We start from the raw sequence: 25,558 nt of genomic DNA, 5'->3' as shown, positions 1-25,558 counted from the left end.
CATCAAACAATTCGAAAATAGTTTTAAATTGCGAATTTGCATCACGAAAGAATACACTTATGTAGTTAAAAAAAAATACATTATTGTATTAACACGTAAACAGCATCAGTGATCACGGTGGATACATTAGCAATGACATGAACAATAGAGATGAGATTTGGATACAAGATTACTTATTTAATAAAACCTTTACTCTAAAAGCATGCGTCACATAGAAAGTAGTATTACATTATTATTTTATTAGTAAATAGTTTAAATTGCTGCTGGTTGAAAAAAAACTTTTTTAATACTTTTAAGTCGTTTGGCGTAAACATTTCAAAATAGGTTGATTTATTGTCATTAGATTAATCAGAACATCCATATATCTGGTCTGGCTTGTTGAATTAGCTTGTGAACGTTTGATTTTTTGATTCTCAAGGTGGGTGGCGCATTTACGTTGTGGATGTCTATGGGCTCCAGTAACCACTTAACACCAGGTGGGCTGTGAGCTCGTCCACCCATTGGTAAATTCCCTAAAACCGCGCATATTGACTGATGATTCATGAGCATAAAGAATTATTCACTAATCAGAACATCCAAATATCAGATCGGGCTTGTTGAATTGGCTTGTGAACATTTGATTTTAGATATTCATACATACTTAAGTGAAATCGAACACATTGGTAAATTCCCTAAAACCGCGCATATTGACTGATGATTCATGAACATAAAGAATTATTCACTCGAGTTTAGCCCGACATATAAATCCCTTTTGCGAATCACAAAAGCACCTTATACGATCAAGATTTTACACCTCATTTTCCTGTTATGATAACAGTTTGCTCCTAATGACTTAAAATTTCTACCATCACTGTGCTTAGTGTGAGTTTTCGATAGCGTAAAAGTTAGCCCAATTTTGTGTGCAGCTGGAACAGCGCCCCTACCGGCAAACGTACGCAAACGATCTCATTCCATACAAATATGAGCAAACTTTTACGCTATCGCGAACGTTAAAATACTCGCACTAAGCACACACATCTCTAGCTCTAGAACATTAGGCGCTAAGTGCTCGAAAACGCTAGTAAATTATACACAGTTATTAGATATAATTCAAAAATTTGATCGCTTGTCTATTGTACTACTTACATAACTAATGAGTGATGTAGCTGATGTTCAATACTATGAAGTTTTTGTTCTTAATGACATTTATTTGTTCATCCATAAAGGAAAGCCTTAAAGTAGTAGGTTCTTGAGGCCCAAGAGATAAATAGCTTATAAATTAAACAAACAAGCCTATATTATTATGCTATTATTGTTCCTCTACTCGAGCTCTAGGCTCGGTTTACTGAGCTCCCGCCCCGAGACCCTCAGGGAAAGGGTGGCTCAGTTTCCCCTCCTACGAAGACCGTATCCCCCAAGACTTTCGTGATGATGGTGACCGTGTGTATGGCAGCTTGTTTCTGCATGATGTGTGGGTTGATGTTTGCATCTAATTTATCTATGTATTTCTGTAGGCTTTGACTATTACTCCGGTTGCTCCTATTACTATTGGTACTATTACTATTGGCTATTACTATTGGTACTATAAACTATAGGTTATTATAATGTTATTAAAGATATATTTTTTTACAATTTTATTTTTATTATACGATACTATTCATTCATCATTGTTATAAATATAAAATTTTATTTAAAATTTTATGTTTCAATTTCGTAAACTTTCATCATGATAAATTGATCCGGGTAAAACCAGTAGTAGGTACCTGCTATATTCCCGAAAATGCAATCTAATTAATTCCGAATTAGAATTACAATATGAACAATAGAGACGCACTTAAAACCTTATTTGAGAACTGATTAGTTAACAGGATTGCATATATAATCTATAGATGTCTAATTTCATTTTGACAAAAAAAAAAACAATAAATAAAATAAGGAATTCAAATTAATTAAATTAATAAAATGAATGGAGTATTCACTAATGTGTTGTGGTATATTGAATTCTTTGTGTTTGCTGTGACTTTAATAGGTTTCTTTTTTTTCTTTTTGTATTTTGCAGATTTGAATTTTATTTCTTATAACATTAGATTCGATATGAGGAAAAAGTGAGTACATATTTTAAAAACATAATACATATTTATGTAATGAGCACATGCTACCTAATTATTGTAAAACAAAAAAGGATAAAGTGAACGCCAAGCTATCGGCCCACCTTAATGATGTCAATAGCATAAATAAAAAATATTTAAATAGTCATGAAATATTTATCTATAATAATTGTTATAAATACTCATAATATATTTTTGAAGCTATACTTCTTTAGGCGCGTTATGAAAAATTGATGAGAGTGAAATTTTACGACGCGCGCGCACCGTGACACAAAATTAACAGAATGAAGTTGCCCACTAAATCGCTCATTACAATACGACCGACGTAACTTGGCGAGTCTGAATATAGCAGCAAGTGAACTTTCCGAACCGTACCGAGAATTACCGAATTTATACGATGTCAAGAAAAGGGATGTCCAATATGCGTGTTTGAGGATGTTGTTTAATCGATTTTTTTTCAAATTGATTAAAATTTATATAAAAAATTAAGAAATAAATTTAATAAAAATAAAGTATAACTTCTTACGCGCGTACATAAATACACGCACCCTTTTTTTATTATAATATTGTTACTGGTACTGACGTAAAAGTGGAAGTAAATACCTACCAGTAAAGAAAAAGAGAGTTTACGTTATTAAAACAAAAGGAATAACCATTATACTTAGGGATATACGCTCCACGTTGAAGCAGGATTTTAAGTTGTTCAAATAAAACAATATAACCATGTCTTATTTTAGCACATTACAAGTTATACCTACTAAACAGCTAGTCTAAGAATTCTTGCAAGAAGACTGATTAGTTGCGGTTTTCATGTTATTATTTGTATTGTAATCCCACCGCAGCGTCTGATCAACATTATATTACACTTACAAGAAGCATTACATCAACGTCTTGTTACCATATATATTGGTTTTATTAGGATAAAAGACATGGTTTGCTTTGCGAAATTTGTGAATTTTTTTGTGAAAATTAGTTTTTGCGGGGAATCGAAATAGGGAAGGTCTTCAACAAGGCATGTGAAATTCTTCGATAGGCAGATTGATAGATGGTCGGACCACCATTTTTTTTTATTGCTAAGATGGGTGGACGAGCTCACAGTCCACCTGATGTTAAGTGGTTACTGGAGCCCATAGACATCTACAACGTGAATGCGCCACCCACCTTGAGATATAAGTTCTAAGGTCTCAAGTATAGTTACAACGGCTACCCCACCATTTAATCCGAAACGCATTACTGCTTCACGGCAGAATTAGGCGAAGTGGTGGTACCTACCCGCGTTATCTATGTATGTTCACCGATTTCTCGAGAATGCTTGAACCGATTCGACTTGATAATTCGTTTTTCTTTTTTTATAATAATCAAGATCTGATAGGATCCTGGAGAAATCCAGAAAAATCTATAATTTTCAAAGCCTATCTTGAAGTTATTTGGGTGTTTCTTGTTATTCTTCTTATTCTGTGTCGCCACGCACCAGCCGGCCGACGCCTTGTACATCAATATTACGCGCTTGATCATTATTTTGCTGTGATGTTATTTTAAGATATCTTCTCATACTCATTAAATACTCATAGCGAGATATTTATTAAAACCAAGTGAGGGGAAATTTCAGTAAAATAAAAAATAAAATAAAATGTATTTATTTGGATAAGGATTAATATCATCTTCATAAAAACACCTTCACAAATAATGCTTTTAGAAGAAATTTGTTTAATATCATCTTCATAAAAACACCTTCACAAATAATGCTTTTTAGAAGAAATTTGTTTAGCATAAAAAACGTTATAGTGAGTTAGCCTTAAAATATAGACATATGCGGTTACGGACTTTTTTTAGAACTTTTATAGGGGAATAATTCTGTCATACATTATTTTAGGGAAACTTTAACCGTTTCCACAGCGCGCGCCACTAAAGCTCTTAAAAGGGAAATCCCCGACTATGACACATTATTTATTTGTGCTCAGCCTGTATTGATATTAGCGTGATGTTGTATAGTTAGTCTATAGCTTATCTCAATAAATGAGCTATCTAACACTGAAAGAATTTTTCAAATCGGACCAGTAGTTCTTGAAATTAGCGCGTTCTACGAAACAAACAAACAAACTCTTCAGCTTTATAATATAATATTAGTATAGATATTAGTATAGATATTCAAAGTTTTCTTGAAAATATCGAACAATTTTATTAATTTTATTAATCATGTTTCAATATTGCAGATATATTGCAGACGGCACATGGTTTTTGCAGAGTTGAAATAAATGAAAATGCAGCCTAAAATTATAGTGTAATATAATGTATTATAATTTTTTTACTTAGAGCGCTAATTTTGTCGAATTTTCCTTTTCTTCTTGTGTACAGCTAGCTCAGGGTATATCTGTAGTTAAGAGGTTATCAATCGTAGCTTCATACAATTTGATCAAGGTATATCTGTAGTTAAGTGGTTATCAATCGTGGCTTCACGCAATTTGATTAGTACCGCTTTTTTTTCTACTGGTGGTAGAGAGTCTTGTGAGTCCGCACGGGTAGGTACCATCACCCCGCCTATTTCTGCCGTGAAGCAGTAATGCGTTTCGGTTTGAAAGGTGGGGCAACTGTTGTAACTACACTGACACCTTAAAACTCATATCTCAAGGTGGATGGTGGCATTTACGTTGTAGATGTCTATGGGCTCCAGTAACCAATTAACACCAGGTGGATTGTGAGCATCCACCCAGCTAAGCAATAAAAAAAAAAAAAAAAGGCTCCAGTAACCAATTTTTTAAACGAGCAACTTTTTTTAAATATCTATTACGTATATACTATAGTATAATGAATATTGACAATTTACACAGTTAGGCCACTGTCATGGAGCAATGATGTAGATCAGCCTTTCCCAAAGTGGCCGATAACGCCCCCTTGTGGGCGCTACATTCCTAAAGGGGGGCGGTAAGGGACCCAGAAAAAAAGGGAGCGTTGTGTAGGGGCTTAGCAGGCGATTTGAAATTTCGTCTAGGACGACGCTCAGACACCGACTGAGCTGTCGCTATAGTGGTTTTTAATTAGGTGAAAAAATGGGGGCGCTAAAAAATATTTTATTCTCAAAGTGGGCGGTAGGCAAAATAAGTTTGGGAGCCCCTGATTTAGATGATTAATTAAAGTATTTTATATTTAAATCAGCAGATTACAAAGTAGCAAGCAGAAACCGTCAAAATTGCCCGTTGTCGAAGTCGATCGGAGACCAATATGGTGCGATCTCAGCTGCATCTGGTTTTGCAGACTGATCTCTACTGTGTTCGCGGTGGCGTTGTGCTATTATTTTGCGTATTCTCTACTGTCGGACACGAAGCTGAAGTTTGGACTGTTTATGCCTTAGCCGGCATGGCTCTGGTTGCGTCATCGTAATAAAAGCCACGAAAACGGATTCAATATTTATTTACGGATTGATTCGATTTAACATAGCTAAAAATACACTGATAAATGTACAAGACAAACAAAAGAAAACGAATAAAAATGTGTTATTAATTATCAATCACAAACAAGTTTAGGATTTCCAACATTAAATGCCAATAAAAACCTTTAAGATTCGTGTGTGCTAGCTTACAAATTTCTTTTTTGGTCTTAAACAATTTAAAGATATAGTTATTGTAGTTGTTATCTTTGTAATAATAAAAAAAATGTGTTACTCATAGCTAAAATATACTTAATTACATCTTCCTTCCTTCCTTACACTATTGACAGAGTGGTCGTGGTCATGTATCAGCCGAATCCTGCGATACCGATGCTCTCGCGATGCGACGCCATGTGGCACGATGTTTCGCAGAATGAAAGCAATCATATGGCAATCATGTATGTTGGAGTGAGTCACAGATTTTAATAGATCGGTCCATCTTGTTGGAGATCATCCGCGAGATTACATTAATTACCTACATACAATTAGATAATTGGGCTTTATTATTAGCTAATTGATATTGTGCTCTTATCTGACGCTTCTTTTATCTAAATCTGCAGCGACGTGTTCAGAGACGACTTCCCAGCCTGTTTATACATCGCTAAGTCTGTTATTCGTTCTGGTTTGAAAGGTGGAACAGTCCTACTCCGCCTTCTTGTCAGAGTGACAGTTTTCAGGTTATGGGGTTCATGGACTCTATCAACCACGTAGCGCGTAGGGTTTATTGCTTAGATGAGTTTGACGAGCTCACAGCCCACCTGGTGTTAAGTGGTTACTGGAGCCCATAGACATCTACAACGTAAATGCGCCCACCTTGAGATATAAGTTCAAAGGTCTCAGTATAGTTACAACGGCTGCCCCACCCTTCAAACCGGAACGCATTACTGCTTCACGGCAGAAATAGACAGGATGGTGGTATCTACCCGTGCGGACTCATAAGAAGTCCTACCACCAGTGGAACCAGTCGTTTGCACTTTTAGCGCAATCACAAATGCACAAGGGAAGGGTCCACCGATGGCAATAAAAACGATAAATGCGTGTGTGACAACTCGCGGGAAATGGTTCCGTCATGGATTGAATGCTCAGGAATAAAATTCAGTGTACATAAATTGAAATATAAAAAAAAATATTTTTGACGCTTGACTCTAAAACAACGTGTAAAAGTTAATACGTAAATCAATTTCAAATATTTTATAGTATTCATCACGCATTGAATAATGTGATCAGATTTTATTAGAAGTATTTACATATTAAAAAAAGAATTTAATTTCCTACGCTCTTTAGTTAGAGAGGTGACACTTTTTACTTATTCAGTACATAACTAGAATAAAACTATGGTCAATGTTAATATTCATCTAAAAAAAACTCATGATTATGCTTAAATGGTTTTTATTTTCTTTTAACCTTACGTAAATTATATGCAATTCTATACCTGTTTTCAAAATTGTAACTGCTTAAAAGAAAATACCCAGCTTCCAAATTCATTGATAAAATAGCCAAATAAAAGCTGTTAGTAACATACAGACCGACTAACTTACAAGAGTTACAAGACAATTGGGTAGATTCGATAGTGTTTTCGATTTTGTCTACGGAGTTTTATCTATATACCTATATAAAAATGAATTGCTGTTCATTAGTCTCGCTAAAACTCGAGAACGGTTGGACCGATTTGGCTAATTTTGGTCTTGAATTATTTGTGGAAGTCCAGAGAAGGTATAAAAGGTATATAAATATGAAAATGCTCGAAATTAAATAAAAATAACAATTTTCCGAACGGGTTTCTTTTGTTTGTTTCAAGTTTATTTTATACAAAAGCTTAGGTCTTTTATTTATCGATTGAGGCACTACGAAGTCTGCCGGGTCAGCTAGTAAATGCATAAAAACGTTAGGCATTCATTACCTTGTGTGCGTTTCAAATACCACTTAACTCACAATGCCTTACTTTACCATTTGAATAGAATTTAGATCTTCGAAAGCTAGCCTCTGGTGACTGGTCACCTAGATGTGTTGCAACAATAAGGACTAAAGAACTCTTCAATCACAAATTAAACATCATTGATTTAGTTTTAAACGTATCGAGAGTGTGAGAATAGTAAATATTAATTATAGTCGGACAGAATTCGGATGTTTAATGACAGAGAGAGATCCAAAAAGATGATCCAAAAAATGTTAAATTACCCGTCCACAAAATGGTTCGGTTTAATTTTATTTCAATTATGTTTTTTGTACAGGATGTACGTCCGTGAGCGTAATCACTTTTGAGTTTCTTGTTTCAGTGAAAGTTAAGTAATGCACTTACTTTTTTTTGGCGTTCGGTTTCATAGCGAGTGAGATATTGTCTATGTTTTTTGTAATAATTTTTAATTATGGCTACTTGCAGGTTATAGATGTATTATGGTAATGAATCAAAGAGTCTGACTCTGATAAATAGCACATATTTATTATGGTGATGTAATAAATAAGTGCTATATAAAAAAACACTAGGTATTACTTATGTTTACTCATGGTTGAAATAGGATAATAATCACTGAAGCCTCTAAATTTGTTCATTCTACGTATTTTACATTTAGGTATAACTGATTCTTCCTAAGCAAGTGGGGAACCATGTAACAGTTTCCATTTGAAATGAAAAACTCTTAAGCCGCGTTGAGCACTTTTTGTTACGGGAAAAATTATGGGTTCGCGTCATCGACACGCTAATGTTGTTTAAGTCAGCTGCGCTTCTGTACTCGAATACATACCTACCTAAACGATTATTAACTTTCGGAGAAGGCCAACATTTAAACTATATTAATTATTAGTAGGTAGGTATATCATATAAGTACCTACATACTGTGTTAAATGAATGAAGCTGAATAAAAAACAACTTGATTTATGTATCTGAAACGTTTATATGATAATATTTATTTAAATTAAATAGATTGAAACGAGATGAGATGACATGAAATTAAATTATGTTCCAGTTAAATGGTGATAGTTTAGTAAGAGCGGTAGACTTTCTAGAAGAATCTGAGAAGCCACGTTCACTGGTTTCATTTCATTTTGCGTTCCAACCAAAAAGTCTTTTACTAAAACTAATGAGAATGAATATGAATTTCGCCACCCCATGAGACAATGTTGAAATTTCAATTATTATGTACATATTAGGAAATTATATTGTTTGTAGTTACAATTATTAACAAATCATAATACAGGGCTGGTCTTAAATTATTTCATAGAAAGGTTGAAATTTTTAGATTTGGTAGTTTTAACGAATGATCATTTAATGGAATGTTGCGTTAATATTTTCTGTGAGTGCTACATAATTTCACAGAGAGCTTTTCTGTCCTTTACTTTCATTGGAATTAATTAAGTTATCACACTTAGTAAATACTAGTTGACGAACCTATAACGCAGCTATAACACTTTGAAAACGCCGCTGGTCATTCTACAACAAATCCCTTACTCGACCGAAGAAATGGAGTGTTGCTACTATAGGCATCATCATAACACCAAAAATTTTGAGATTGCGTTGCTGCTTTGTTATGCTTATGAATACTGGTAATAACTAAAATTAAAATAAAATTGATGGTATCATTAATTTAATTTGTTTTGGTCTAGATACATACACAGTATTATGCTTGGCTGCATGGGCTTTATAACTTTGTTTATGTATTCAAGTCTGTGAACAAAATAAAAATTATTGTCTATGTTTCCAGTGAGTGTTGCTAGATGTACTGTAATTACGGTAAATACCACGTACCGCTATTGATAATTAAATAGTGTAAGGGCGTTATCATCTTAGATATAAAAAAAATATATATTTATGAATTAAAAAATAACATGCAAAAAAGATAAACTTCTTTTGTGATGTGTAGTATCGTGGTTTCCTTAATTTTTTATCCTTAAATCAAATTTCTTTGGTAATAGGGAATTTTGTGTTTATGATAAACGACCTGTTCACAATTTATATATATTTTAAATTATATATAGAGCAACAAATAATATTATTTTTTAAACTTTCATTAAAAATAAAATATAAGATAATTAATATGTTACTGCCTACAGGAGCAATGAGATCACCTACTCGCCCAGAGAATCTAGTATAACACCTCAAGGTTACTAGAATAGGTAGGGAAACAAAAATCTTTCTCACCTTCTCCACGGTGGAATGGTTCGCGAGATGCTCTGCCTATTTTCTCACTCTCACTCTTCCTAAATTGTATCTCTCTAGCCGTAACAAATCTGTCGCGCCTTTTTGCTCTCAATGCACCTAAAGAGATTTCACTTTAAAAATAGGTGTTTGTTATAAAACTTTGTTCTAGAATTCTATCCCTGAATGAAAAATAGTATTAAATCAGTGACATGAAAACCAAACAAGCATTTTTGAGGACATCTGAAGAACTGTACAAGTATAACAAACGATTTAAATTTCAGAGTGCAGACTCCATAAAATTTTATTTTACTCAGGAAATTGTAAAATAGGAACTGATGATAAATAGAAAAAAACGTTTTTAGGTTAGAAAGTGATATACAGGTAGTGCCATAAATTACACAAAAAGCAGAAATAACAAAGTGTAAAAGTATTCCAATGGAAATCTAAAACATAATGTTTTATAATGCAGTTCCAAGTGATAATTTAGAAAAATAAATATGTATGTGGAATATATTGAATCTACAATTGGAGACGCTTACTTTGCTTTACACTTTTTTACTGGTGGTAGGACCTCTTGTGAGTCCGCACGGGTAGGTACCACCACCCTGCCTATTTCTGCCGTGAAGCAGTAATGCGTTTCGGTTTGAAGGGTGGGGCAGCCGTTGTAACTATAATTGAGACCTTAGAACTTATATCTCAAGGTGGGTGGCGCATTTACGTTGTAGATGTCTATGGGCTCCAGTAACCACTTAACACCAGGTGGGCTGTGAGCTCGTCCACTCAACTAAGCAATAAAAAAAAATAAAAAAAACACTTCTGTATTTATAAATTTCTCATTTAAGTCTGGCAGCACCACAACCCCAATGAATATTCAAATGAATATTCTTTGATCTGTATCATCTGTGGCTATCTGTCATTAATGTCATCTTTTCGAAGATAAAGCAATTCTAGACAATTCTGGTGTTGGCCTTTAGAAGAAATTTGCTTGCGATAGTGTATTGCATACGTGTATTAAACGACAAGGAGTTTTAATTGTAGAAGAATATATCAAAAATTTTTGAAACACTTTAATATGTGCTATATCTGATATTATTCATACAAAATGTCACTATTTAATGAGAAATTTAATGTACCCAGTAATTTCAACATAAAATATTCTGACAGTAAGGACACATCACATTATTACCAGAAATTAGCTGCTCCAACACACGGCTAATGCTACCAAAGAAGTTTCCTTAGAAAAGTTAACAAAATTAGATTTTTCCTTCATAAGTAACGACACTAGTCATTGAAGTAGGTACCTAATCCGAGAGGTTAAATATGAAATAAGGTATTATGTACTACTATATCGACGAAGAAGAACAAAGAATGAAGGGTACTCTGCGCGACTGGCGAAAAGCCCTGAGAACACCGATTACATACAGAGTTGGTAATGCTGTTCGTATACAACCACAGTTTGTTGTTTTAATGACATCAATGGGAACTTTTCTGCTTTTATTAGTCTATTACTGGTGGACATCAGTGCAGGGGCCCCCTGTAATTCAGTGGATCCACAGAACGAGACAATACAACACTACATATCCAATAACTAGACCTGTTATAGCAGGGGATTATATTACATTCCGGATTGGCATTGTAGCTGATCTTGATACTAATTCTAAGAGCTCAACAAAAGCATATTCTTTTCATAGTTATTTAAAAAAGGGCCATTTAGTTTATAATCGCGTTAAGAACAGTGTGACTGTGACTTGGGATTCACAGCAACCAACTTTGTTAACATCCATGTATTCACATAAAGGGCGTGGTATGGAATTGTCTGAACTAATCGTTTATGATGGTAGACTGCTCACGTTTGATGATCGATCAGGCATGGTAAGTTGATATGATTCCTTATCTGCAAGTAGCCTTTAAGACCTATACTGGCTTCACCTTGACTGGTGGTTGATATTTCATTAGATTACACAAATTAATTCAGCAATTAGAATATTATCTTTAATTTTCGAGTCATGCCCAATTAAAACTACTTATATTGTATATCTTGCTTTTGGAATTTGAAGTGTTTTGAGTACTTCAAAAATTTTCATAAAATGGAAATACTAAGATGAAAATAAAAAGTGGGAGATTGTAAAGCAGTTTTAAAGTACCAAATAATGTGAAATGCTGTTAATTTTGATAAATTATTAGAAATCAAATGCAGAAACAGGGTGAAAATTATATCTATTGAATTTTAAGTCTCATCTCTGCAATGTATTTGACAATGCTGATCAGCTTTTTCTTAAAAAATGGAATCGTATTAAGCAATTAATATATCTCATTGAAATGTTGCTGTTTGAAAACCTATTAACAAATTTAAGGCTTACAATTATCTCCCATTTCTCGTTTTGAGTGGTGGCAAATAGATCCTATGAATAATAGGCGACAGTAATTTACACATTATACTAGCATACTGCGATTGCCTATGAGCATTTACTGGTTGTGTTTTGTAAGCCTGCATGCAGAGATATACCCAAACTATCTATTTCTGTGATGAAGCTGTCGTGCTTTCTGAAGGGTGGGACTTCAATTGTACAATGCTATTAAGACTGACATGTAGACTGAAGGTGGCCCACGTTTACATTGGGTTGTAAATGGGCTCCAGCACGCACTATACATCAAGTGGTCTGTAGGTTCATATACCCTTATCTATGCAATAAAAACAATATAAATAATATGAATTATCTAAAAAAGAAATGCACAATATTTTAATTTCACAGCAATGAATAGGTCATTAATTTGTATTACCTTTTATTGGAATGTTAGTTGGAAATTAATCTATAATTATTATTTTTAAGGTTTTTGAAATAATATCTAACAAAATGGTGCCATGGTTAGTGTTGACTGATGGTAATGGTCATGTCGAAAAAGGCTTTAAATCAGAGTGGGCCGCAATGAAAGATGAAATTCTATACATAGGATCTATGGGCAAAGAATGGACAACTTCCAGTGGAGAGTTTGAGAACTATGACCCAATGTGGGTAAAAGCTGTTAATATAAATGGAGAGGTACAAACGAAAAATATTTTAAATTCAGAATATTCTTCATACATTAATAAAAATACATTAAAGTTCAAATTCTGTGAAATCTAATTCTTGAGAGTGTAACAATTGTATTGTGTATAATTCAGACAGCACCATAAAGTATATTATAATTTTATACAATCATAAGTGCTGAAAAAAAGTTTCAACAAGTAAATTAATAAAATATACCTATACAAATGCTCAAATTAAATTTAGGTATCTAGGTTTTTTGAGTCTTTTAATAATTTTTTTTATTAAATATCAGGTTCAACATTTGACGTGGGTAAATCGATATAAAGCCATAAGAAGTTCAATCGGGGTACAATGGCCTGGTTATGTTATACACGAGTCAGGAGTCTGGTCACCTCACAAGCAACTATGGCATTTCCTGCCGAGGAGGTGTAGTTACGAACAATACAATGAAACAAAGGACGAAATTAAGGGTTGCAACTACCTTATTACTGCAGATGATAATTTCAGAAATATTAAAGCTAATAAGGTAACAAATTTAACTTAATATTTGTGTCAGTGAGAATTAGTTTTTATAAGTAACAAGAATCAGACCTGTTTGATGGTGAGTGGGTGCTGTCAGCTGTGAGTAAAGACAAGATACAGGATACCTACACATACCGTGACAGGAAGGATACCTACATGTATCATAAAGTATTGTGTAAACTATCTATGAACTTCTGTAAAAAAGAAGGACATGCTATAGAACATTAACAATTATATTATTATGTTATTTCAAAGCTTAGATAGTACAGAGAAAAGTTACTTTTGGAAAGGCAATATGCATTTTGTTGAAAACCGTTCATGAATTCAAAAGGCTATAATTTAATAGACATCTATCTTAAATACATTTTGACATTGTTTTGTTCATATTTACTGAACCTACATCTGAAAGGCAAGTAATAACCATCACCTGCATTTCTTCAACATAGTAAATGTTCATTTCTTAATAGTAATGAATTCAGAACTATACCATATACTGTTAAAGAGGTATTTATGATATTATGTTGTCAGAAATCTAGTTTTAATGTTAAGTTTATTTATTCAATTCTCAATGTTTCAAGTAGTTTACAGTTTTAGCAGCTATAGTTTTCCGTAAAAATGTTTTCTGTGATATTTGATACTTGTCAAAGCTACATTTCATAAAACTAAAATTCCACCTCTTTAGAGATGCTTCTTAAGGAAATCATTGAACTATTGTTAATCTCATTATGGATAAGGAGTTTTTTTTTTTTTTTTAATAATAATATTTATTCAAGCCTCTTAAAATGCAAACACGTACAAGAATTCTTAACACTAGTATAATAATATACATGGCTTTTTTATGAGGTATACAATAACAAAATTCCCTGACTTTTATGCTAGGAAAACCTGTGTTACAAAAGTCAATGATTCAGTGCTAGGTCACCAGGTAAAGAAAGTTAACCAGGAAGAGAAAATTGTGTGCTTAGTGTGAGTGAGCAAACGTAGGGGCACTGTTCCAAGTCCATACAAATATGAGTTAACTTTTACATGATCGAGAAGTTAAAAAACTTGGACTGAGCAAACAGAACTCTTTCAGTAAACATTATTTAACGAATTTAAAAATATTATTATTTCAGATAACAAAATTTCAACCTAAGCATGGCTTCTCATCGTTCAAGTTTATACCTGGATCTAATGATGAGGTCATAGTGGCTTTGAAAACAACTGAGTTTGAAGGCAAGACCGCGACATACATAACAGCATTCACCACTGATGGCTTAGAGTTACTATCCGATACTTTTGTGGAAAACATGAAATATGAGGGCATCGAGTTTTTGTGATTGTGATTTGTGATAAATCTATTTAAATGTAAATTTGTAATATAGAATTAAAATTGTTGATTTGTGTTGTTATTATTTAGAAATAAATATTTATTGTGTACCTAAACATAGAACGGATACGACCTGAAAGAATAATTCGAAATTTGATGGGGCTATATGATTTAATAATACAAGTTGAATTCTCTTAGTGATGGCTGTTAAAATGTGGCCATATAATTTTGTACTCTGGCAATACCAGTCTTTTTAGTGCGTGAAAGACTGAAATTTGATCAGTGATTTTTATAGTTCTATTTTATCAAGTTAATGTTTCTTTGGGCTTAAATATCTAATAATAACTGATTATCTGTTTGGTGTTATGAGTAAATTTAAAGTAAGTTTCAAAAGTCCATTAAAATTTGTTCATTTTACGGAAGCTTGTTACAATTATTAAGATTTGTCAAAATTGATAACTAAAAATTCATGTAATCGATTTGATAAAAAAACAAAAGTGACAAAAATTAAAAGTCAAAACTTTGGCACAGATAATTGTTGTCTTATTACATACTAATCACGAAGTTTTTCATACAAAGTCAAAAGAAAACAAAACATTCTTGTTTCAGTTCACAAAACTTTATTTAAATGTAAATTGCACAAAATATATATATAGTATTCGATTATATCAACACGTTCGACATGTGTATTTTGAATATCAACAAAAACCCTTAACTACAAACGATACAACTTTATAAAATCAAAGTTAAACAAAACAGATTCAATATATTAGGAACGTTGTACTAACATTTATAAATAGGCTTACCATTGCCCTAATTTTTATATTCAAACAATGTAGTTAACGAAATTCATTTTAAACCAATAGACCTTGTTATTTCTTCGAAGACAGTCCACGCCATTGCGGCCATGAGAGTTCTACGAAGCATCCTGGGTACAGCACCTTTGAAATACCCTTTAATACCGTACGTCTGTAACAACAAATTAATTTCCATTTTATTCCACGTTCCAGCTATGATACGTATATGGGCGACGAAGTTGATAAGGGTTCCGGTCTCAATTGAGACATGTGTATTATCTATGCTTATCAATAGACTATATCAAATACATATGTAACCTAATAGAATATAACATTTTGTTATTATTAATTAACCGTTTTCGCACAAGGAGGTACTCAATTTAATTATTACATTCTTTTTATGTGTTTCAAAACTTTTATTTTGTCTCAAAGCTGGTGTTTGTCGTATAATCATTTAAGTTTCATCCTGATGACCAGTACGTAGTATTTTTGAATATACATTGATGATATTCGGATTTTTGTTGAAGTCAGTTTTATTTTTATTTTGTATTATTATCGAAGTGTTAAGGAATCATTATTACTGTTCAAATGTCACCAACTAAACATTCAAGATCATGGCAATGCGCCAACATAATTGAATTCACGAACATCACCTGATAAATAATACCAACGTGAAGTTTTTTATCCTAAAATTATTCCAAAAGAATACTCAAAAACCCATGGCGTAGATAACCTTTCGCGTTGCAATCGCCAAAAAATGTACGATTAATTAAAGTTAATTACTATAAAAATACATTTAAACTTGACTCTTAGCCTCCACAAAGGTTTCACACCGAGGAAACGTGCTAAACTACAGATAATAAAATAGAAGGATTGTTTTATTAATTCGAACAAAAATAAATGCATGCGCATATTTTTTTATTGGCAAATCGAAATTTACTTTTGTGCATATATTTTTTCTAATATTACAAAAGCTATTTTAATGATTGAAATCATAATTGCTCTTTCGAAATAAATACGTTTGCAACTAATAAATTTATATATCTTATTTTTCCCCTGCCTATGCTGATAGCCTTGTGAGGCTATTTCAGCTTCTTGACGTGTAGGTGAGCTCACGGGGCTTAAACCGGGAGTGTTGCTAACACTGGCCTTAGCAAGAGCAGTGCTTCGCATAATCTACTACCGGATCGAAAACGCGACCCACTGAGATGATCCGGCGAGAAACTCAGCGGGCTGTGTCTATGGGTTAATTTACTGGTCGAGCCCTTCGGCGTAAGCGACGCGACGGGTTCGGCGAGGACGGTGACCGGTGCTTGAGGTACCTAAAAGCACCGTTAATGGATCGGGAGGATCCGTAATGACGTGTTTAGGACATATCATACTAATCATACTACTACTACTTATATCATACTAAAATTTATGTCATTTCTTTTATTAAACACATACACACCTGATGGACGTAAACGGCGGCACTAAAGGCGTTCGGAAACTTATCAGGATAAAGTTGCATTTTCGTCTTGAGAACGTCGGCCGGGTTTGTGGCCAGCGAGGCAGCGATCCCGGCGACAATACCGCACGAGAAATGAATAGCACTTGCAGCGCTTGGTGACTGAAGCCATTCTGTGAAAGAGTTAAAATTATGAGTTTTTTTTTTTTGTAGACAGATAGACCAATGGTCCAGAGTCATTGGGAAATGGAAGCTGAATACCGGCTACGAACATTGAGACCTCAAATTAGAGCTTCATTTGCGTTTTAATAATGGCTATAAAACGAAATAAATCAATAATTTCGTGGCAGAAATAAGTACTATTCAGGGCCTTGAAACTGCGATACTTTAAGGCAAATATTTTTTCTGTATGGAAACTAGCGACATCTTGTAGCAGATGTCCGTAAACTTATATGTTGTTTAAGCTAAAGCATTTCATTATTGTATAACTAAACACAGAAAAAAAAAAAAAACATACAAGCATTTATTTGTTACAGACAAATTGATTAAATTTTATCAGAAATTATTATATATATTTTTATATTTTTTCAGAAAGTTCAGAAACTACAAATTGATAAAATTTAATCAATTTAATTCGATATTTGACAATGTTGAGGAGTTAAATAGTATATACTACATATGGAGGGACATTTGCTTTATACACTTCACCACATTCATAAAAATATTATTACGGTTTCATATTACGATTTTTACAATTCTTACTATTCTATTTTAATTCGAGTTATGTATTTGAATTATATTTTTTTCTTTTTTTTCGGAAAGACACCATTTTATTCTAGAGCCGATAAACCATTGAAATATTAAGGCATACATAAGTTTGAAGTCATCGTGGCCTAATGGATAAGACGTCCGGTGCATTTGTATCGAGCGATGCACCGGTGTTCGAATCCCGCAGGCGGGTACCAATTTTTCTAATGAAATACGTACCTACATAACAAATGTTCACGATTGACTTCCACGGTGAAGGAATAACATCGTGCAATAAAAATCAAACCCGCAAAATTCTAATTTGCGTAATTACTGGTTACACCTCTTGTGAGTCCGCACGGGTGGGTGACAATGACGTTACATTAAAAACAAATAACGACATAAATTATTGATAATGATTACAAAGGTGTCGATAGAATTCAATTTTATTTAAACATGAAAGTGTCCATAGATAACATTATTGAATACCGACGAATATTACAAGCAAATAAAATGATAAAAAAAATTCTAGAACCGTTCAATAGACTTAATTGAGATAAGAAATGTAATTTAACATGAAAAATATAAACATGTGAAATATGAAGTGGATGTAATTTAATTATTGGTAGCATAACTTTTTTTCTGCCGCCGCTGTTGCCGACGAGATAACGCGGCTTTTACTTAAACGATTCGTATCGCCACCGTTCATTGCACGATATTAAAATCAGCATGTTGTTCAACGTGAGACGACATATCAATCCTACCACCGTTGGTTGCATCAAAACAATAATGTTACTTGAATTTTTTTTTGCCAATCGTTTACTGTCAAAGGCAAAGGTGTTACAGGCTAAACTGCAAATACAATCAACTTGGTAACACATTGAAAAGATAAACTAGAGTCATATTGGAAAACGCTAATCACGTTCATAGATTTAACATAATTATTTTGTAAAAAAAAATATATATATATATATGTAATGGCAATAAACTGATGGTAGTTATAGCACCGTGGACCACGCATGGAAGAGTACCATTTTGCCTATTTCTGCCGCGAATCAATCGTGCATTTCAGTTTAAAAGGTGGGACAGTTGTTATAAAACACATATGGAACTTCCTCTTCAAATCTCAAAGTATTGAACTAAATATGTAATTTTAGCTAGATCGTGAGCTCTTTTGCTTCCTGGCATTGTTGATGTCCGTGAGCATAGTAGACCACTCATGATTAGGTTGGTCGTATGGCTCGTCTGCCTATTGAGGCAATAAATAAAGTATTTATTTATCGGCGTTCATAGACGATCGCCCAGTCTAGCCTAGAGTAGTTATCAGTGCCTGAAAACAACATATGCATATATAAGGTATATATAGGCTAATAACATCTTTTGCTCCAATTTTTCCACTCCACAATGGCACCTAAAGCATTATAATTTTGTAGGACCGAAATAAAATAATTCTTAATACACTCAAACGTATTAAGCTAAAGTATTTATCATTTTCGTATTAATCTTATCACAGCAGGATTATTATTCTTACCTTTGGGAACGGCTTGTTTTGTTTGAGTGTAAAACATTAGATATAGTCCCGAGAACGGCGCGTCTCGGGCCAAGGTCGGACCCAGGCCGCAGGACAGACCTCGAAGACCTTCCGCTTTGTATATGGATTTCAGAGCACCACTCAAACTGGTGTATTTGTACACCCCTGATTCGTACCTGGTTAGAGACATAAAAAATAGTTACACTCAATGATTTCGGCTTTCAAGTGTCTAATAGGATACAAGTTTAGTTTTTTTGGAACGAATTTCCTTATGGGACGATGCGGAGGGGTACCCTAACCGAGAAAAAACGTCCGTAACGTAAGACTTTTATTAGTAATGCACACAGTGTACGACTTAACTTAACGTACAAAAAATAACACATTTTTTTATCATTCATTGACCACGATCTCAGAGCGTTCGTTTGCGCAATACACTAACTCTTATGCAAACAACCGTGAATGAAGTGTACCACAATAAGTTCGCACGTTACCGAATGACCGTGGGTTGTTGCGAAACCTCCAGTTTTATTTTCTTTATACCTCGAATAGAACTTAAAATTATAATTTTTATAATAAGGAACTTCGTTCCTATCCGGTATCCCACGACACCACACATCTTTTTTTAATTACTCTCAGTTTTATTAAGGTATATCTAGTTGGTATTAATTAGCTTAGTTATAGTTGGTAATAACTAAATAAAGCATATTTATCTGTCTCTGTAGACGGGCTCTAGAACCAGAAAGAATTACTAACACTGGCCTTAGCAAGAGCAGTGCTTCGGTGAATCTACTACCGGATCGGAATCGCGACCCTTAAACGTAATCCGGCGAGAAACTCAGTTGGCTGTGTCTATGGGCTAGTACGCATGTTCGTTGTAGTCGACAAGTTCAATGAGGACGGTGACCGGTGTTAAGCTATTGTTTTTCTTGTGACCTCTAATTTGTATGATAATTTAATCGTACACAGAAGATACAACGCACTCATTCCCGATTCCTTTATCGATTGTGTTTTCAATTAATTTCAGTAGACTCATTGTGACGATCGATCAAAACAACCGATTAGCCAATTGCGAAAACATCCGATACGTGCGAACTGATTTGACGTCAACGACAAGCCCACATTGCAAAGTTCCTTTGGCAAACAAAGTTACGAAAACAAAACGATAGCAGAATTGGCGGGTGTTGCGGGCACTTCCCTGTTCGATAGCAGATTTTTTTCTCTTATAACTCGTGCAAAGCGTGCGTCATCAGATTTAGATGAACGAAATAACCGTAATGTGTAAGGCACAAAAAATTAATCTAAATCGTTTACTGGGGCTTTGTGTGATAACATTTAATTTTATATTAGCGAAATAGCGAATTTTTTTTTCGGGATTAATCTGAAAGATTCGAATGATTTAGAAGTGGTTCTACGAGCTGTCTTTTCGAAGAGCAATCTCTATTAATTTTTATTCCAACTTACAGTAAAATTAAGAATCCTTACGTAAACACTAGAAATGCGGGTATTAATGAATCATTTCGAAAATGCATCGTGCGAATATACCATCAATATTTCCCAAATTTATAAATAAAATTATATATACGATACAAATAAGTATAAGTATCACATTCACAAGCTTACCTAGTTTTTATCACAGTTATTGGTATCAAGGCAATCCCGCTCATGGTCCTTGCGACAACGCCCAAAAGAACAGCCTCAATAGCTTTCAAGTCTCCCGTAGACTTCCCCATCTTCCCTTTGAGCCAATGCAGTGAAGAGAAATATAATCCGACCCCGGGAACACATCGGGCAACGGAGGGTACCATCCCTCGCCACAATCCAACGATTTGCTCCTGACGGATTATGTTAGCGAAGATCGTTATCATCCCGGGTTGAATTCGGCCGCTGGAAAAGGAATTAATAATAAAGCTTTTTTTTAAATTAATGATTAAGTCATTGAGCAAGAAACTAACCATAAAAATAAGTAGCTCATTAAGGGAACGAAAAAAGAAAATGGTCAAACTTCCACATGGCAATTACTGAAATTTTACCGATCACTGTTTGGCCCGTATGGAACTCCTAAGATAAGTTGTTCTATTTTTTTTCCCCTATCTATTCTAGTAACCTCGATGGGTTATTCTAGGCCGAGCTTGTAGGCCAGCTCACAGGGCTCAAACCTGACGACGTTGCTAACACGACCCTAGCAAGAGTCAGAGCTTGTCGAAAACAATTTGAAATACTATTTATTACTACTATAACTAAACGTGATAAAATTAAAATAAATGAAAGCTGCTGTGGGTAGGCCGAATTGACACGGACGGGTTAATAACCACAATTTCATAAATTCTGTAGCGTGAGGCATTAACGCCGTGATGTTGATACTCTCCGGTTACCACTCAACACCAGGTCAGCCGTGAGCTCATCTTAATGTATACAGCAAATTAATAAAAGAATAGAGAGAATACAGCTAATTTTAAGTATGTTTTTACTTATCAATTCTAATCGATTAGTTCATATGTACCGGTAACGCAGTTTGAATTATCTGCAATGTTAGGAGCGTATGTAACTTTGTTTTGCTTCAAAGCGCAATAATCATTGGTATTGAAGAGTTGCCAAACTTTTTAAGCTGCACACGGTGTATAGTATTCGAGTTATTTTAACCTACCTACTTTATAATGTATCATACCATGTACCATATAATATGGTATTATTACAGTCGTTTTTCCCGTGAGCTTGTAAATGAATAAGTTCTGAGCGAGCACGGGCTCGATTCGGGATATGAATAAGTAAAAATCTAAAGATATCATAACATAACACACAACAGTGTTGATGCCTATTAGTATTACGTGTTAATCATGATAATATTAAAGATTACAACGATCAATCAATTTCGATTATTTAGCAACCCAGTAACATAAATGTCGTTGACGTTGTTAATAATATATCACAAGACTAAAAAATGGGTCCAAATATTTAATAAGTGAGCAGAAGTGTCATTACCAATGGTGCAGGGTGTGCATTGCACCTGCGCCCGTGTTATCTCGCCAGACGTTATAAATCAATGCCAAATAAAAAGAGCTCTGGTTTGCATACATTGTACAGTGCATATGGTCCGGTATTGAATTTTGACCGCAATGATTACATACGGGCGTTACATGAGCTAGAGATACCTTTGAGCTTGAAATTATTTTTGATTAGTTACATTGTAACGTCGGGGCATTTCTGATCTACTCAAACAACTAAGAAAAGGAAGAAAAAAACGGTTATTTACTTGACTGTAGCCGCCATGACATGATGATTCGGATTCTGCAAACGAGTCTTCACCAAATCCAATGGCTGGAAGAGCACAGTGCTGAATGTTCCAGAAAACGAACCCGCAAGAAACGCTTTGAACACCGGATGATACTGTGAAAAGTTAAAACATTATGTGAGCTGTTGGCACATTCATACGCGGCCAATGATAAACTTTGGCCCAAAAGTATACGATACGAGTTAATGTATTGATGATGAAGAAATTGAAACTTACGTTAGTCACGATGTCCATTCTGATGCACTTTCAATTCTACTTGGATTTACCAAAGATTCTTCGTCAAGTAATATCTTTGGAGTAAATACCAAATTTATAGTATTCGAAATTGTAGAGCCAATGGCAAATAGAACGTTTTAGTTGAAATAGCTTCAAATGTAAGCCTAGATCGTATCCGAATAGTCTGAATAGTAGATAGGGTTGATTCGATACAGTAAAGCTATGGTCATTTTCTGCGCAACGGCGTTCGAAAAATACATGTAGGCTGCTTCTGCCAGGGATAATCGTAAAAGATTTAAATAAATATAATATGAAACGCCTGGAGCGTTGCCGATAGTTGCAACTTTTTAATTTCGAAATTAATTTGGGGACAGAAAATTACAATCAACGAATTTATCCATCAGGAATTAGATCACTTGCGTAGAAAAATTAAGTGCGCGATAGTAGTTTTTCGAAACAGTAATGATACGTGCGCTCACGTAGACTTACGAAGGCGAACTGAACGATAAACTGCCGTGTTAGCGACGATAATGAGTAACTTATACATTTTGTTATCAGGGACAGACGGAGTCCGGACGGGTAAGGGAGGTGGAAGGTCTTGATCGTTAACCCTTAGAGATAATGAGTATCCATACGTACATACTGACTAGGGGGTAATGAGGTACATGCGATAAATTAGGGTCGACACATCATATTTAGAATTAAAATTAAAAGAAGATGCCGAGAAAGAGGAACGGAATAGGAAGGTAAAATCTCCAAAATCATTGTACACAGGTAAATTCTTGAAAAAAAAATGCGGCAATAAGTTATTCAAGCTAAGCTTAGCTTATTACGCGTATTATATAGCATTATGCACCGTATTTTTCATCATGTATATACAACGAACCTACAGTTCACCGGAGGATAAGTGGTCACTGTTAAAGATAACCTATGCCATTAAAATAATTGATATAATATGATGATTGTATTTTACTAATGGCTATCTTACTAATTAAACTTTAAAAAATAAGAAGGATACTGGCGATACAGCACTTGATTTACCAATCAACAAAATACCCCCTATCACCAATCTTCTTTTTCTCCATCTTATCCCAGTAGGTAGGGTCGGCACAGCAAAATTTTCTCTTCCATTCTCTTCTTTCAGCCGTCATCTCAACACTCACTTCTTTCTCATATCGTCATTCACACACTCCATCCATGTCTTCTTCGGTCGAACTCTTCCCCCTCTACTATACTACCATACACCCTCCAATACAATAACATTTTTAAAATTGCACAGAATTTGACAATTTTTTAAGCACAATCATGGTTTGGACAACCTTAACACTTTAAAATCAGGAAATGACAATAATATATATTTATTTTGACTACAATTATTGTATTTTTACAATTATTGTATTAATCATGAGTATATTGTAATAGTTGATGCAATTTTGTTCATCTATTGCATTTCATACTATCACTACAACATAATTGACTTTAAAAAAATAATAAACAATATTGCTTATTGAATTTTTTGTCTACTGTTTAGCTGTGGGTAATGAATTTATTTTGAAAGCTCACAAACTAAATGTCAGTAAGCAATGAAGCAGCAACATATATTATGTTAGCATTTTAAAGATTATATATAATCGTTTAATAATATAAATAACCAATTAGATGCCAACTAAAAGTTTTAAAAACAATAATGTATTACGATCATTCTTTATCAAAGAACCTTTTTAAATTTGAATTCCTAATCAGTATATTATTATTTGATTTAGTAAGTCTTTTATTTTCAGCAGCTATATTGATTCATATATTTTTATCATTGTTATTAAAAAAATTATATCAACACAGATTAAAATGATTACACTATTAGTGTCAACATGTTTTTGTCCAAGTATAATAGAGCAATACAAAAATAATGCAATAAATAACATAAATGACAATAAATCCTGAAAATACAAAAGTTAAATGTGCTGTATTAGTAATGATAGACTTGGTTGTACACTTTTTTAACATAGCTACTCAATCTTCAACAATTTCTTGAAACCAACATTGGGTAAAAATAATGTATTCATTGTTTTAATTTCTTTTTTGTAAACTTTAATTGCAAGCCTATAATGAATAGCGACTAGTCCACCAATAATAAATGGTCGGACAAAACTTTTTGTTAATGAAAAACTATTCAACAGAACTACTCAATAGAAATTTCAATGCATAACAACATTCTTTGTTTTGTTTAGTAGTCATTTAAACAGTGAATCTTCAATTTTGAAGCTATTTACTGTATGATAATACTTGTATGATGTAAAACATAACATTACTTGCGACGGCCTCTCCACTATTGATATTACTTCTGTTGATAAGTGTAAAAGGAACACAAGTCTATTTGCAGTAAATATATGGCCCGGGGTCAGTAAAGGACACTTTATCTTACACAAACAACTTCGCAGGGGTCCACTTACTTCATTATCTGTCGGCTTGTCGAGGTCAACGGGCGCCGTTGTATCTGTCGCCCATCCATTCGAAAGCGCTTCCAAAGATTGTGACATTATTTTTCAAAATATGCGAAAATTAAATAGAAAAATTCAGTACATAAAATATTACGTCTAGACTTCTTGCACATTTTCACTGATTATAGGACCAAGGTTACAGTAACACTGAAGCATGTTTGATTACAAAGATAAAATTACTGTGCCAATGTTTAGAAAAGCTTATCATATCTCTATTTTGCTGTCATAAAATTTAAAATTGAGTAAGGACTACTACGATTTGTATGTTGGAAAAGTAAATACACTATCTCTGATTTTTGTTGTTTTAAATTCATTGACATATTCTAGCCAGGCCAGCTGGCTGAAATTTTCCAGTAATCTGAAAATTGGTAAAAATAATGTATTTGTATTGTCAAATCACAAAAAAATAGTGATAGGTAATTCGTTTTTTAATGAGTAATCATAGATTATACACTTAATATATTTGAGATGCGTAATATTTTGCATTTATTTGTGTAGTTTAAATTTGACAATTGACACTTCTGTTT

General features: G+C 33.8%; 2 protein-coding genes across 5 annotated transcripts in view; one reads left to right on the top strand and one right to left on the bottom strand.

Moving 5' to 3' along the window:
- The window catches only part of LOC114240653 (soluble calcium-activated nucleotidase 1), a 441,880-nt gene extending 427,304 nt beyond the window's left edge, over positions 1-14,576 (top strand). Inside the window, exons 2-5 of the mRNA XM_089734136.1 lie at positions 10,944-11,518; positions 12,478-12,687; positions 12,968-13,201; positions 14,313-14,576. Of these exons, the coding sequence (XP_089590262.1) occupies positions 10,982-11,518; positions 12,478-12,687; positions 12,968-13,201; positions 14,313-14,516 (1,185 nt within the window). The 5' untranslated portion in view covers positions 10,944-10,981 and the 3' untranslated portion in view covers positions 14,517-14,576. The remainder of the gene's footprint in view (positions 1-10,943; positions 11,519-12,477; positions 12,688-12,967; positions 13,202-14,312) is intronic.
- A 527-nt stretch (positions 14,577-15,103) lies between these two features.
- Positions 15,104-25,553, bottom strand: LOC114240631 (mitochondrial glycine transporter B). 4 transcript variants are annotated; one of them, XM_028171252.2, is made up of 7 exons: positions 24,984-25,553; positions 22,534-22,804; positions 22,279-22,412; positions 20,649-20,912; positions 19,029-19,204; positions 16,754-16,923; positions 15,104-15,475 (listed from the first exon to the last, which is right to left on the bottom strand). In XM_028171252.2, the coding sequence occupies exons 2-7, from the start codon at positions 22,549-22,551 to the stop codon at positions 15,356-15,358; spliced, it is 882 nt and encodes a 293-aa protein (XP_028027053.2). In that variant the 5' UTR covers positions 22,552-22,804; positions 24,984-25,553; the 3' UTR covers positions 15,104-15,355. The 4 variants fall into 4 exon arrangements, with proteins under 4 accessions (XP_028027053.2, XP_089590266.1, XP_028027052.2 ...); XM_089734140.1 differs by lacking the exon at positions 24,984-25,553 and adding an exon at positions 24,843-24,859; XM_028171251.2 differs by lacking the exon at positions 22,534-22,804 and having other exon boundaries at positions 24,984-25,483.
- Between the last annotated feature and the right edge of the window lie 5 nt (positions 25,554-25,558).

This window comes from Bombyx mandarina, chromosome 17 (genome assembly GCF_030267445.1).
Source record: "Bombyx mandarina strain Sakado chromosome 17, ASM3026744v2".
Classification (NCBI taxonomy): Eukaryota; Metazoa; Arthropoda; class Insecta; order Lepidoptera; family Bombycidae; genus Bombyx; species Bombyx mandarina.
This window is presented reverse-complemented; position numbering and strand designations above follow the sequence as displayed.